Source organism: Protopterus annectens, chromosome 16.part0 (assembly GCF_019279795.1).
Source record: "Protopterus annectens isolate FY-2018-M chromosome 16.part0, PAN1.0, whole genome shotgun sequence".
Classification (NCBI taxonomy): Eukaryota; Metazoa; Chordata; order Ceratodontiformes; family Protopteridae; genus Protopterus; species Protopterus annectens.
This window is the reverse complement of record NC_056750.1, coordinates 146,600,023-146,616,368: the sequence shown is the minus strand read 5'-3', so window position 1 is coordinate 146,616,368 and position 16,346 is coordinate 146,600,023. Positions and strand designations below refer to the sequence as shown.

Sequence of the window (16,346 nt, the reverse complement as noted above, 5' to 3'; positions counted from 1 at the left end):
GCTGTGCCACGAATATTGATACTCCCCCTCCTTTTGTGGTTTGGTCCAAGTTTTGGGGCCGAAAGGCATGGTATGAGGTATAACCTGGTAGTGCTGGGGTGCTCTCGGGAGCCTTGAACCAGGTTTCTGTTACTTCACAGATATCGATGTTCTCCATGCTAAGGAGAGTTTCGAGTGCGTGCATCTTGAGGTTTAGACTTCTGACGTTGAGTAGCATTACTCTTAGTTTCCTATCCCTTGTGATACCTATGGAGGTGGGTTTGTCTTTTGAGCCTTGCCTAAAAAAGGCACTATGGGGGTAGCAAGAGCCTTTGCCAATATCCGAAAGCCCAGGGGTGACAGGTGCAAGCCGTTCCTAGCGAAGCATCGTGGCTTGCCGAGCATGTCATCCCAGGCTGACAGGCATTGGATCCCCTTTGAATGACACCAATACATAAGCCAATTGTTGAAATTGATCATCTTGTCTTCATATTGTGGCATCATTCTTGGTGAGGGTAAGATGCTACTCAAGGTCAGGGTCATACCGGCCTGAGCTACATGCTCAGAGAGCTCCTCTATGTCTCTTTTCATGTAGTCCGGGGAGGTACGTCTCAGGTCATTCACACCAGCATGGACAATGACTTGAGTCATATTTGTACTTGCCTTGGTGCTTGTGTGGGGGTGTAGCCCCTAACAATGCCCAGGGCATTTTAATTTTCAGCTCAACAAGTTCATTAAACGTGACTGTAATTAATTATTTTGGGGGATTCTAATGTGTAGAATTCTGTTTCTTACAACCAACCCTACACCCAATGATATATGTACAGGAATTTGCTTTTTACAAGAAGACAAAGTTTGCAGGCATCTGAATTTTCTTTCAGGCATGTTTTTTTTTTCTTTTACTGTCATTACCCAAGGAAACACAAGAAAAGAAACATAAAAAAAAATGTTTTTCTGTAAAAGTAAAAATCAGCATTAGTGGCAATATTCAGTGTAATCTGAACTGTATTACCATATATGGAGCACTAGTTCAGTGAAGAATACAGTTAAAAGATTTGTCATTTAGCATTTTGCTGGGTCATTCTTTGTACAATCACTGAATGCAGATGATAAAGAGAACTGATTATAGTTGCATTTACTTACGATTCACTAGCAGCTGCAAAGGTTCACTGTTTTGCGAAGGAATAAGCCGCTCCAGTATTTCCATTTTATAGATGCAGGTGAATGTTAGTGTGGCAGTAGAAGTATCACTTCCTGGGAGGTTATGTTTGCACTGGTTCTGTGATGATACTTCCTTGCAGATCTCATTTCCATTTTCAAAGAAGGAGTAGCTTTTAAAAAGATTAACAGATGGGGCAGAACATACCAGTGTAATAAACTGTCCTGAGGTGTATGTTTGGCTTTTTGGTTCAACTGATATTAGTGGGCCTTTAGGAACATCTGAAAGAAGAATAAGAAGCGGTTTGCATCATTGTACTTTAAAGCATCAAGTTGGCTGCCCTGATATAAACAAACAGGATTCTAACAAGACATCAGCATCACCATAAACTGCATTACCCTGCTGGTTCTTTTTCTGTAGAAAACACCACCAAATGTTAATTCTCAGGAAACTGTGCAAGGTGCTATGTGTCTAAGACAAAAATAGTAACCACTATAGAATCTGTCAAGTTACAGGTATGTCTGAATGCATGGCAGTGTAAGTACATTACAGTGGAATGATGTCACTTCTGCATTGATTGGCTAAGGGACAAGGTTTAGACAGCCATGTATTCTGACCACCCAGAGAAATGATTTATCAAACAGTAGACAATGGGCTTACTGTACATTAGTACCCTGATTGGAGAACAAGCGTCAGCAGGGTATTAATGTGCAAGTAATGCCCACTGAAAAATGAGTCCCCACTTCACGGCAGCATATCAAGCTGTCGAGGAGCTTAGGCTAAGAGAACGGAACGGCTGACTTTATTTTACACTTGATAAGCAGTGCTTTTGCTGTTTAACGAGTGCAAAATATAAAAAGAAGACAACAAAAAAGGTATGTATGTGTGTGCATGCGTGTGTGTGTGTGTGTGTGTGTGTGTGTGTGTGTGTGTGTGTGTGTGTGTGTTTGAGTGTATGCATGCATGTCAATGAAAGTGACAGTGAGCGATCTGTTATATTACACTCGCTAAGCAGCATTTTTGCTGTTTAGCAACAGGGTTGCCACCTTTTGTTGCAGCTATAACCAGAATAAGGCCACACCCCTCACATCATATGCATCCCCGCCCATGCCTGCCCCCTCTCCCTCCCATGCTCACCCATTGTGTGACATCACTGTGACATCAGCAGGCAGGAACAGCCTCTTGTTCCCTTCCTGATGCCTGCTTTCAGCCAATTTACTATTCTTTTCTGTAAAAACATCATAGTAAATTAGCTGATTTATCAAACTCCAGTTGTCTGTTTCCTTTATTGAAACAGAATACACGTGTTTGCACAGTGTTTTCCCGACTACTGGAGAATGAATTTGATTTCTGGATAGTCTGGAAAAAAAAGGATAGGTGGCAACCCTGTTTAGCGAGTGTAAAATAAAAAAATAAAAAAATTAAAATAAAGCATGTGTGTGAGAGTGTGTGCATATATGTGAGTAAAAGAGAGTGATCAATTGAGCGAAACAGAAAAGTGTGTGTTTATGTTTCTGTCTGCATGCATGCGTGAATGCGTGCATGAAAGCAGAGGCACTGTGTGTGTGTGTGTGTGTGTGTGTGTGTGTGTGTGTGTCTGAGAATGAGAGAGATCGAGAAAGTGAGAAAGAAAGTGAAAGTGATGCGTGAATGAATGCATGTATATAAGCAGAGGAGACTGCATGTGAGAGAGATCTAGAGAGAGTGAGACTGAATGTGTCTATGAAAGCAGTTGTAGACTATGAGAGATTGAGAAAGAGGGTGAGACTGATCTTGTGTGAGTTAATGTGTGTATGAAAGCAGAGGAGACTGTGTGCGTATATGTATGTGTGTGAATGCAGAAGAGACTGTGGCTGGGATTCAATAACGCTTACACGGAGCGATTATCCGTGTCTAAATAGTGTAGCCACTATAGCATGGAATATGGCTGCTGAGCGATCCAGTAAACAAGGCTGGGGATGTGCATGAGACTCCCAGCACTATTCTGGAATGGATGCGATGGAATAATGCTAATCACCTCATTTGCTGGTGAAAAACATGCAAATGAGGTGAATTAGCAATTCAGTAAGCAGACAGGCATCCATGTTAGAGCCGTGTCCACTGCAGAAATGTATTTGGTTACTAATGTACAGTTCTGCAAAAATCAAAACGGGGGCATGACAGCTCAAAGTAAAGCATGTATTATGAGTATTAGGCATGCTATTGGCAAAAAATATGGCCATTGGCATACAAAACTGTTTCAAAATTATAAAAATCAAAGTTTTTTTTTTTTTGGCCAATTTCAGCAGCTTAAGCATAGCACAGAGGTGCACAAATGAGATCGTTCAGACAATAAAAAAAATGTAAAAAGACAATTTTATGTGAAAGATGACTTTTGCCATTATAGTGGGTAGCATGCAGAACCAAAACATTATTAGGTAACAGTAGTAGCTAAGGACATAGGCTTTGGAGTAGTGGGTAACTAGGGTCTAAGGCAGTGGGGTATGCAAATGAGCTAAATTTATTGAATAGCAAAATGTGAGACCATCTCTATGTGCACCTAACTGTGTAGGAGCTATAATGTGGTGGTGTAAATAGGAGAAGCAGCTGACATGAAAAGGGGGGTGTGTCATGCTTGGTGTAAGCACATTAGAGCTCTGCAGCTCCTATTTGAGCTCAGCTAAGCACAGCTAAGCAAGGGGGTGTGTCTGAGGCTGCTTAGCTGTGCTTAGCTCTGTCAAGAAATGAGGAGCATGCTCATGTCCAGGGGAGGGCCTTTTCTGCTCAGCAATGCTTGCACTTGCTAAAACAGTTTGCGTGGTACACCGCAGGGGTTAAGCAGAGCAGAAAAAAAAAGAAATAGCAGAAGTGTTTACATTTGAACAGCAGGTTTGTGCAGCATGCTGCGGGGGTTAGAAGGGGCAGAAATGGGAAGATAAAATGGGAAATAGCAGAATAAAGGAACTCAAGTACAAATAATATAGCTGGCAGGTGAAATGTATCATAGTCAGCCAATCACATAGGCATCATTTGCAGCACAACAGTATAAAGTATGCAAACACCTTTCAGTCTGTTTTCTCCTACAAACCCTGCACCATTGGCGTACCCATTTGGTAATTTTAACTGACAAAATGTTAGGGGCAGCTGTTGCTTTGATACATCAGTATGTGCTAGAGACTGAGGGTGGTGAGGAGGATGATGCTGACAACTGTCTCAGACTGAAGAGGAGGAGAAAAATGTTCAGACCCAGGGTAACCTACCAGGGGCTACATGATATGGAGATACTAGAGTGCTACAGGGTGGACAGGGACTTAATTCAGCAACTCAATGAGTTGTGCCAGCCTCACTTCAGACCCAGAGCCCACAGAGTTACCTGTCCCAGTTGAAATCAAGGTATGTGTAGCCTTAAGAATTATAGCTACAGGTACCTTCCAAAGACCTACTGGGGACATCATGGGGGTCTCACATGTATCTGCATCCAGGGTACTCCACCTGTTCCTGGATATCATGCAAACACATGCTGGTGAGCACATATATTTTCCCAGCACCCCTGATGAGAGGACCAGCAATATGCATCTTTTTCACCATGTAGCAGACTACCCAGAGGTACTGGGTGCCATAGACTGTATGTGCATCCACATCAAGGCACCACCGGTGAAGAAGGTAGAGTTTATGCCAACCGCAAGGGCTATCACTCCCATCAACTGCTAGGTCATGTGCAATGGCCACGGCATTATCATGAATGTGTGTGCTGGCAGCCCTGGTAGTTATCACGACACCCACATGCCTCACAGCTGTACCAGTCATTTGCCAGGGTGGACATACTGTATGGCCATCTGGTGGGGGATACTGGCTATGCACTGGAGCCATGGATGATGACACCTATCAGAACTGCACACACACACACACACACACACACACACACACACACACACACACACACACACACACACACACACACACACACACACACTCTGAAGAACACCATAATGAGGCACATGCACAATGTTTTTGGGATACCCAAGTCACGGTTCTGCTGCCTCAACATATCTGGTGGAGCCCTGCAGTACATGTGCCATGCTACACAATATGCGCCTGCAGAAATAGCTGTGGCAGGAATATCACAGGGAAGGGCCACACAGCCCCCCCCCATCATTGCCAAGGTCCCCACAGGCACAGGGGGATTTGGAGGAAGAACCCCCTGAACCTACTCCTGTAGGCAGATGGAGGAATGCCCAGTATGCCCAGGCCTTTGCAAAAAGGGACTGACACATCTCTCTGACTCACACACACAGTAAAATGGATGCCACACACATCACACTACCTGTATCTTGCCATGTATAGGCTGTGTACTGCGTGCATTAAACAAAGCCAGCCTTCAAGCACCATCATCACACCTGCCGCAGGCACAAGGTAAGTCAGTCTTCTTAACAATAAATGAATGGAGTAATGCATTGTGGTAGCATAGCTATGGTATTGTTGCATGCATCAAGGGAATGGGATGGCCTACTGGGATAGCAGCAGACAACTGAGAGCTATGTGGGACAACAGGAAATGTCCACCCAGTACTGGCTTCCCCAGAGTATGCAGTAGTCACCTAGGTGACAAATCTCACTGCAGTATATGTGGGAGGCTTACTAATTGGGGGGTCATAGGTCACATGCAGGGATGTGAATGTGGGGGTCCAATACTCACCCCTCAGCCTCACCCAGCAAGTCAGCCATATAACACCATAAAGAAATGTCTGACAAAGGCCCACAAATGGGGACAATGATAACATAGTCCCATACAGACTTACACAGTGATGTCACAGTAGGTCTTGCAGTTGCAGTAAAGCTCTGAATGGTAAGAAGTCTGACACTGAAATGTCTGCCATTACATTCTAACCTGTGGTCTCTAGTGATATGCCAGTATTCTCCAAGACAGGCACAATACTATGCTAAATGGAACCAAAATGTAAAGGGAACATTACCACAGTCTGTGCAAATGTGGACAGGTGACAGGTGTGCCCCCCACACACACCCATGTTCCCACAGAAATGCAGTAACACTAATGTTTGTAGAGTGTTAGCAGCAGAGCACACATTCCCAGTGCTGTCCCAATCAACTTGATATCTTGTTGCATGTCCACAATATGCAGGGGTCAATGCTCTATGTATATGTGTGGTTAATACTGTCAGGCTGTGGCCTGCACTTACTCCTGGCTGTCATGTCTTAGTGGCCTAGGTACAGTACTGTGGTTGACAGAGTCCATGTTCCAAAAACTTCAGTGCTAGACATTTTGTATGTCAGATATAGCTATGGTAGGAGTTGTACACACTGTCCAGACGTCAGTATCTATTACTGCAGGAAAGCTGGACAGGTCAGGGACAGGGGGCCACACATATGGACAGTATACAGCTCAGAGTAAACTACATGGTGCATAGCATAACTCTCAACTGTACAGACTTTTTAAAGAATGTCCAGAGGTTTGCATCATATTTATGGTCTGTTTATCATGATATTGTGGTTTTCTGGCAAATCATTGGCAAATCACGAAAGACTAAAGTCAGAAAATAGTGACAGATTGTAGTTTCAGACTTCATACCCTTCAGGAAAATGTATGCTAATGCAAAATCTGTTATTGTATCACCTTTCTAGGTTTGTCAGGCCAATAGTTAACTATGGTCCCAATATGTAAGCCTTTGTACTCAAATTACTTATGGCGTTGTCTAGATGTCTGGCTCTAAAAAGTCTGGAGGTATAGTGCCTAGAAGGACAGCAGGTTCCTGAAGGTCAATATACTGCCAGGTTATAAAAGGCTGCCAGCTTACTGTGTCAGCACTGACAACATGTCACTGGCCAACATACATACCCCTGGAATGACAGGTTGTCACAGAAGGAGCGCAAGTATGCCTTGTATATCTGTTCTGCTTGTCCTAACATTGCATTCACCTGCCAACTATTTGCAAAACAAGAAAGGGTCATATCAAAGCATCAGTGGAAGACAGTGGAGGAACAGACGTCATACCCATAAGAGAAAGCAAGCAGACAGCAAACAGGTCTCCCAACTGTCTATGTTTGGTAGAACAGTATTAACACCCTGTCCCCATGTGTGGGCCTTTGTCTGACTGTTATATATGGGCCTGTCCAGATGTCAGTCTGTGACAGTTTGACAGCTAGGCCAATATGTAGCCTCATAATAACACATAGTAACACAAACCATCTGAGGACCACAGCAAATTTAGTGGTGGAATAATGGACAACCTGCTAAATAGATACACTCAGAGGTGTGAAGTCCATAACCTTGTGTGTGATGTTACAGCATTTAACCCGCTCACACCAGCATTACAAATATATAACAGCAGCCACTGTGGGCAAAGCATGTGACTGGACTACAGAAGGACAAAGAGACACACATAAGGGGAAGGGGAACCACTGGCCAGACAAATGGAGAATGTGCACACCAGAACAGATTGTGCAGTAACATAGGTGCCATGCAGTGTACGGAGTCAGTAAATATCATCTGCAAATACACAACACACACCCCATGTAAGTGGAGGTCTGCGAAAAAACAAAAACCCAAACAAAGGACACCTCAGTGGCAAAAGCACATGAGAACTCCACAAACCTACACATCACAGACCATGCAGAGTTCTCATACCAGTATCTTGCAAACACTAAGGCCTTACCATACACCCAACATATTTCTCAAAGAAGACTCCACTGGGAGACACACAGATGTGCCTCTCACCAGGCAGGATAAGAACAAAGTCATGGTCACTTGTTTGTCAGGTGCCATAATCTGCCATATCACACATGCACTCAAGTCACCCCACAACAGGTACAGGTATCACTCCAGCCTGGTCCATGGTGGTGTGAATGATGTCAGATGTACCTCCCTGGACTATAGGAAGACAGACATGATTCAGCTTGCTGAATATGTGTCCCATGCAGGTATGTCCCTAACCTTAAGTAGCAGTCTGCTGTCATCCAGAATGATGGCTCAATACAAACAGAAAATGATTGTCAGTAACACTTGGCTCCCTTACTGGTGTCATCCAAGGGGGATCCACTGCCTGGCAGCCTGGGAACATATGATCGGCAAACCACAATGCCTTGCTAGAGATGGCTTGCATCTGTCTCACTTGGCCTTCAGGCCTCTGGAAAAGGCTTGCTGCCCCCATAGTGCCCTTGTAGGGAAAGTAATGGGGTCCATCCTACCAACATAAAACACTCAACAAAATGCAAATTAAAGGCCATTCTGCTAAACGCTAGGAGTCTAAATGGGAAAATGCACTCATTGCAAGCAGTTATAACCCTGGAAGATGGTGACATCTGTGCACTCACAGAAACCTGGCCCACAGCCATGGAGAGAAACACATCCTTACCTGATCAGTCATCCTATCCCACAGCCAGACCCCAAAATGTGGGCAGCAAAGCCAAAGGAGTTGGAATATAAATATATATTAGACAGACACACACCTCCAGGCTGGTCAAACAGTGTAACACACATGAGACACTGCAAGTGCAGTCAACTGTCAACAAGACCCCTATGCAAATTTTATGTAGCTACAGGCCCACATATCTGACTCAGGACACCCACTCCACATATCTTGCCCAATACAAATCTATCAGGATTCCACCTGTCACCCAGATCCTGGCTGATCTGTATTACCCAAACATCGATTGGGAATCCAACCATGCCAGAACAGAAATGCACAGAGATTTCCACATCTTATCAATGCTACATCCTTAGGACAGCCACTTGCTACCCCTATAAGATGTGATACCTATGTCAGACTTGGCAGTAACCAACATGATCAACCACTGCAGCACCCCTACATTATCATCTTCCCTGGCAAGATCTGACAGAAAAGTGGTCACATGTTATAACACTATCTCTTCTGACCCACCTCTAGCCTTGGTAAAAGGAAAATGTCCCACAAGCTGATCACAACCACCAGAGGGATGGTATAAACAGCTGAACAGCCACCTACCCCAGTAGAGGAACAGGCACCAACTTCCAAATGTACACAAAAGTAGCATGCCACCATATAGATAGAGATGCATGGAATCAGAAATACCTGACAGGACAACATCACCATCTGCAAAGGAGAGTAAACCTGTCGCAAACATCTGCAATAAAGTAACTATATATCAAAAGGATAACATTGCTGTCTATGACCGAGAAGAAGCAGGTGCACAATTGGAAGTAATCACCCCTTAGCCTGAACAAAAAACTAGGATCACCAGAGAAATCCACTAAAGACAACCCTGAGTCCAAATTTCCCACATCTAAGATCACAATCATAAGGCCTTCCTCACATATGTCTGCATTCCCAAAGGAAGCTTCCAGATCTGTGCAGAACAGGTGGTCAAGGACACCACATACAAATACTGTAGATATAGCCACTCCACTGGCTGACAAATTAAGTGGAAATGTCTTCCTTTTGCCCCCTATCAAAAGCAGAACATCCCCAGTACCTAAACACCCAATCCTTATCACTAGGGAGATGGGCATCACTGTCCTCTCAAAGTCAAGAGGACATCCATGGAACCTGAATACATCTCAGGCTGCAAACTACATAAACTCAGGCATAAACTGGCAGCATCATTATTCACCCAACACACCCAAAGCCTGAATACTGCCTATGTTACAGCCGAGTGGCGGGCAGCCACAGTCACCCCTTCACACCAAGGTGGAGTGTTCAAGGATCCAGGAAATGAAAGACCCATCAGCCTAACTAGCCTGATTCGCAAGACCATGTAATGATTTATCATGGATCTCATTAACAGGGACATTGGCAAAATCCACATACATTACCCTACACAGTCTGCCATTCTTAGGGGAGGTATGTCAGTGAACTGTGGATGACTTCCCTGAGGCAGCCAGCAAAGGCATGGATGAGGGAAAGATGGTGCACTCTGGCCACCATGACCTGGCCAAAGCCTTACACACCATTCCCTACTTGCCCATAGTACATGAACTCTGTCACCTAGGCAGCAATCCATATGTTACTGGATGGGTATCAAACTGGTTCATTGATAGAACCCACATAATCATAATGGAGTAGCCAACTCAAACAGTACACCTGTAATGAGTGGCATACCCCAGGGATCGGTCTGGGGGCCTCTGGTATACAGGATATACTTCCCTGAGTTGCAGGCCAAAAAACACTGGACCAAGTTGGCTTATGACTGCAAGCTGGGAACAGTCAATACCCAAAGTGATGTGGATGTCCTACAAGAGGGTTTCACCAAAACAAATGCCTGATGCCAGAAAGATGGCCTCAAGCTGAATATCTGTCAATGCATCATCATCTCCTTTAGGGAGACTGACGTCCCCACATAGTATCACAGTAATAACACTGTCCTACATACACAATCAGTAGTGAGGCAGTTGGCAGCCATGTTGATAGCAACCTGATGTCTGAGCACTTTGCTGCTCCCATTGTACAGAAAGCTTCATAGATGGGACAACTCAAATGTAAGGGTATCCCATCCAGGGACATAGATGTCATAAGAGCCATGCATGCTAACTTTATGAGGCCAATTATTTTGCTCAATGCCTCCTTAGGCATGTACCTCACAAAGCACATGCAGCAGCTGGAGAGACCAGAGAGGTTCCCCACCAGGAGAATGCAGGACCACAAACACCTACCCTACACAGAAAGGCTAACAGCACTGTCCCTCTACTCCATTCTTTACAGATTCTGCAGAGGTGACCCCTTTCTGGCATACAAACAATCCAGACCCTGCCTTGATGGGGCTGTTGCACATCTAGAAGTCAAGGCCCACTCAATCAACCTGTAGGAGCAGCATCAACCTGGTCTGTGATATCAGCATGGGTTGTTGGTGTGACAGATATGTGCCCCACACACTTCCCCATCTGTGGAATACACTCCTTGTCCACATCAAGCCAAGTGCCTCAATTCCCCTAGTGATGTGCACCCTGTATAAGTGCATGGAAAACAGAAAATACCGTCCTGTGTTTCTACCTGTGTTCCCACTGGACAGGGGTTCTGGGTGCTGACATGTCTTAACATGTGCTACACTTTCATCTGCATGGGTTATAAGGGCTTCAGGTGCCAGTAGCCTACTAATGTCATATCAACCTATCAACCTATGGGCAACTGTCTGTCAGTGGTTCACCACATTACTCTGTACTGCTCCGCCTCTGACATACCTGGAAGTCACAGTGCTATGTGGAATATAATGCACATATAATGGACACTTCTACTCAGTAGAATGCATTCTGTACCCACACCTATACGTCTCAGCCTCTGACAGCAAGACACCTGGGCAAGGACATAAAAGTGGGACAAAAGCCCAATGATAGGAATGTGTAAATATTGCTCTTACAAAATGAGAAAGCTGATGGAATAATGGGTTTTGCATTAGCAGGAATTGTCTGAAGGTTATGAAGTCTGAAACACTAATGTCTGTCATTATTTCATAACTTCAGTCTTTAATTATTTGCAACTAACTTGCCATAAAAGCACACATTTATGTAGACTGGATGAAAGTTCTAGACAAACATCTGGACAATCTGCCAACAACTGTACAGCTGAGAGGTATGGCCACACCAGGATATGACTTCTCAGGTAAAAAGAATATCACACAAGCAGGAGATCCCCAGCCAGTATATCACCAAGTTGCTGGACTGCTTACACAGCTTCATCAGTCAATCAGCTGTAGCCACACCTCTCAACTGTTCAGATTGTGCAAGAATGTCTATAGTTTGGCTCATAATATTAGTCTGTGCATCATACATCTTGTATTTCTCTGGTAAAGCAATGTGATGATCTGAGGATGTCTGTCACTAGGTAATGACACAATACATTTCAGTGTCAGACGTCAGATATGTCAGAAAATGTTTGCTAAAACAAACCCTGTAACTCTAGCAACTTCCTGTTTACTTTTGAGAGGTATGGCTATAGCACACAAAACCCTTGAATGGAGTACAACTATATCTGGAATGGAGCCCCACTCTTTCTATAGAAGATTATACTGGGCATGCTCCTGCACATACAGAATTACAGTCCATGTCAGAACCCACATTGGACTACATAACTTTATTGTGCATATATGTCTTTGCATACAGACAGCTATGTACACCTTAACTGTCTCTACATACACCGATCAGACAGAATCACCCTAAGCTAGCTGTAGGTGGCCCATATGTGATATATCTGCATCTGTTGCATGTGATACACAGACATATATATGGGCAACAGATACTATGTCAAGCATACACACATACGGATGTGGGGAAGAAAGAGACAGACAGTGATAGAGAGAGACACAGGAAGACACACACAGAGAGTGAATCCTACACTGGGATACCCTGAATGGCATAGAGTGATGTTCTGCTGTAGACAGTGGCATACCGGTCATAACCAATCGCACATGCCAGCATGAAGGTGAGCTCCATTGTGTAACAGTACTGAGGTGGGGATGTAAAATCACATCACCAGCTTGTGTGTGTGTGTGTGTGTGTGTGTGTGTGTGTGTGTGTGTGTGTGTGTGTGTGTGTGTGTGTGTGTGTGTGTGTGTGTGTGTGTGTGTGTGTGTATGTGTGTCTGTAGGTTTAAGTATTAAGATGCTTTTCCCACTCAGTACACTTCCCATTGCCCTACTTCACAGGATCTGTTGATGTCATTCACCTTAGATGTACCTTTGGACATTTGTCAGTGCCGTAAGCTTTGTAGTATGTGATAACTGCGTAACACTGTAGTACAAATAACTAGAAAGGTAAGGGTTCTAATCTCAGTCCAGGCAAATGTAAGTTTGTGTGTGTGTGTGTGTGTGTGTGTGTGTGTGTGTGTGTGTGTGTGTGTGTTTGTAGGTGTAGCAGTTGTATGCCATTCCCACCCAGTACACTTCCTAGTGCCTACTTTAGCAGTCCTGCTGATGTCATTCCATGTAGACATACCTTTGGACAGCCCTCAGCCCTATAAGCTCCATGATGTGTGCAATAACTACATAACAGTATAGTATAAATAGGTAGATAGGCAGGGGTTCTATTCTCATGTCCAGCAAATGTGAGTGTGTGTGTAAAAGTGTGTGCATGTTTGTAGGATAAAGCGTTTTGAGGACTTTTCCACCCACAACCCTTCCTGTGCCCTACTTTAACAGTCCTGCTGATGTCATTCCCCTTAGAAGTACCTTTGGACAACCCCACCCCTATAAGATCTGTGGCACGTGTAATAACTATGTAGCAGTATAGTACAAATAACTAGATAGGCAGGGGTTCTATTCTCAGTTCAGGCAAATGTGCATGTGTGTGTGTGTGTGTGTGTGTGTGTGTGTGTGTGTAAAAGTATTTGTAAGAGTGTATGTTTGTAGGATAAAATATGTTGAGGACTTGGACTTTCCACCCACAACACCTCTCAGTGCCCTACTTTAGCAGTCCTGCTGATGTCATTCCCCTTAGAAGTATCTTTGGACAGCCCTCTGCCCTATAAGCACTGTGGTGCATGTAATAACTATGTAGCAGTAGAGTATAAATAACTAGATAGATAGGGGTTCTACTCTCAGTTCCAGAAAATGTGTGTGTGTGTGTGTGTGTGTGTAAAAGTGTTAGTAAGTGTGTATGTTTGTAGGGTAATGTATTTTGATGCTATTCTCACCCAGTACATTTCCCATTGCCATACTTTACAAGGCCTGTTGATGCAATTAACCTTAGATGTACCTTGGGACACTGTTAAATCCTATAAGCTCCATGGTGTATGTGATAACTGTGTAACACTGTAGTACACATAACTAGATAGGTAGGGGTTCTAAACTCAATACTGGCAACTGTAATACTGTGTGTGTGTGTGTGTGTGTGTGTGTGTGTGTGTGTGTGTGTGTGTGTGTGTGTGTGTGTGTGTGTGTGTGTAAGAATCATACCCTCACTATGTACGTGCGTGTGTTTGGGTGAGAATCATATCCTCTGGGGGTGTGGGTTATACCATTTTGAGGCATGTACCACCCAGTACCCTTCCCATTGCCCTACTTTACAAGGCTGGCTAATGTCATTCACCTTAGAAGTACCTGTATACACTTGTCAGCCCTCTAAGCTCTGTGGTGTTTGCAATAACTGCCTAATACTATAGTACAAATAATTAGATTGGTAGGGGTTCTAATCTCAATACTGATAACTAGAGTAGTGTGTGTGTGAGGCATATCCCCTGTGGCTGTTGTGTGTGTAGGTTATACAATTTTAAGGCCTGTTGACCCCCTACCTATGGCATTACTTTAAAGAGCCTGTTAATGACATCTGCCCTCACATGCACCATGTTACACTATACAGCCCTTACCAGTCATCTGTACACATGTACATGGAATATCCAGATGTTTGCAACCTATACATGGTCTGTATCCCCTAGCAATGAGCATTCCTGTGATATCATTCCCAAATATGTCAAAGTTACAGTAGTGACACACATGCCAACATCATACATTGTACTTGATTGACACATCATGCTGATACAAAGTCTGTCACTCTATCACTTGTCCAGGTTTGTAGGAATAGTAGATGAGACCATTTGCTATTTCTCTTGGATTATCCCACCATCCATATAGGCAGTTGCAAGATTACTTCTTGTAAGAGGTTGTGTGTTATGTCCCAGGCATATAATCTATGTGGAACATGTCATGTGTACATAGCACTATAGTACATACAAGTGGATATGTAGATTTACTAATATGTCTCTTGGCAAATGTGTTATTGTTTTTGTATGCACATCTCCTGTGGCTGTCTTTACTGTGTGTATGTGATGGCTATACCATTTTGTGTGCCTCTTCTACCTTGTGAACTCCACTATTGCAAACCTTGTTGCAGCCCATGCAGATGCCATCCACTTTACAAGCACAGTTACACAGTTTCTAACAAAAAGCCACTGTGGTGCATGCAATGGTCATATCACTGTGTATTGTACATAAATAGATGGGTAGGTCATGTACTCTAAGAAGTGTCAACTCTATGTGCATTTGTGCTTCAATGCATGACTCCATGCAGCAGTTTGTGTGTGTGCATGTGTGTGTGTGTGTGTGTGTGTGTGTGTGTGTGTGTGTGTGTGTGTGTGTGTGTGTGTGTGTGATGGCTCTACCATGTTAAGGGCCTCTGAATCCACCATTGGCAATCCTAACAGCCCTTGTCATTGTCACCCACTTGAATAGTAGTGGCAGACACTGCAACACTACATTACCTCTGTGTTATTTGTATGTATCTAGTACTATCGTTTGTAAGACTGGGCAGGTAGGGGCCGTGCTCAGCCCTTCAACAGCAGCCCCATGTACAGGACTATGACTCTGTGTGCACTACCAGCATGAGAATCCAGACATGCATATGAGATAGCAGACACACATGCTGGTGATTATCAGGTCAGACTAACACAGGCTGACCTGTGTCAGGAATACATACCCAAACCTGTCATACACAGTACCATGCATACCCTCATCAACTGCATCAAGGTTGAGTGGATGAGACAGAAATGAGAGGGACAACAGGTGCTGATAGGTGAATCTGTTGTGGTTAAAGAAATGGCTAAGCTTGTGAGGGACCTAGTGCCAGTACTCAAGTAACCTCCTCTGTATGTATGAGCCTGTGGTACTACAGAACACCAAGGTGACATGTATGAAGGCTAGCTGGCTGTGTCAAGGGGTATGTATGCAAGGTCACACTGTATGCCCCAATTGTCCCTCACAGACTGTTGCATGTAAACACACCTGGTAAACATGTACATATACAGCTGTACCCGGGATAGGAAAAGGTCACTGTGTTTCCACTCCACCATAGTTATTGTTGCTAACATCAGCAGGCCCACAGCCTGCAGACACACAGACACCTGGAACAAAAAACAGAATACAGTACATGACACTACAGTCAGTCAGCAATACTAACAGCAATAATGCATCAGGGCTAAAAAGGTAAATACACCTCAATGTGTACCCATAACTATTGCCTGCAGACAGCACCTTGCACAGCATTACATTACTACACTGTACTATATTCACCCTGTGCATCAAACTCATATTAGTATGCCCCTGCCTCAATGGTATGGATACCAGGGATGTGGCACAGGTATCATCACATGCAAAGGATGTGGTGTGGGAGTGCCAGAGGCCTAGGCTGGGCCATATGGTTGACATTGTGTGTGTGTGTGTGTGTGTGTGTGTGTGTGTGTGTGTGTGTGTGTGTGTGGCTGGATGGGTGGTTAACTGGGTTGCGCAGAGGAGCTGTGCATGTCTGGTGGTGACCA

At 44.1% G+C, this 16,346-nt stretch overlaps 1 protein-coding gene across 1 annotated transcript in view; it reads right to left on the bottom strand.

Moving 5' to 3' along the window:
- The window catches only part of LOC122790392 (integumentary mucin C.1-like), a 533,572-nt gene extending 532,155 nt beyond the window's left edge, over positions 1 to 1,417 (bottom strand). The window contains exon 1 of the mRNA XM_044057913.1: positions 1,123 to 1,417. Coding sequence (XP_043913848.1) covers positions 1,123 to 1,186 — 64 coding nt within the window. The 5' untranslated portion in view covers positions 1,187 to 1,417. The remainder of the gene's footprint in view (positions 1 to 1,122) is intronic.
- Positions 1,418 to 16,346: the final 14,929 nt, after the last annotated feature.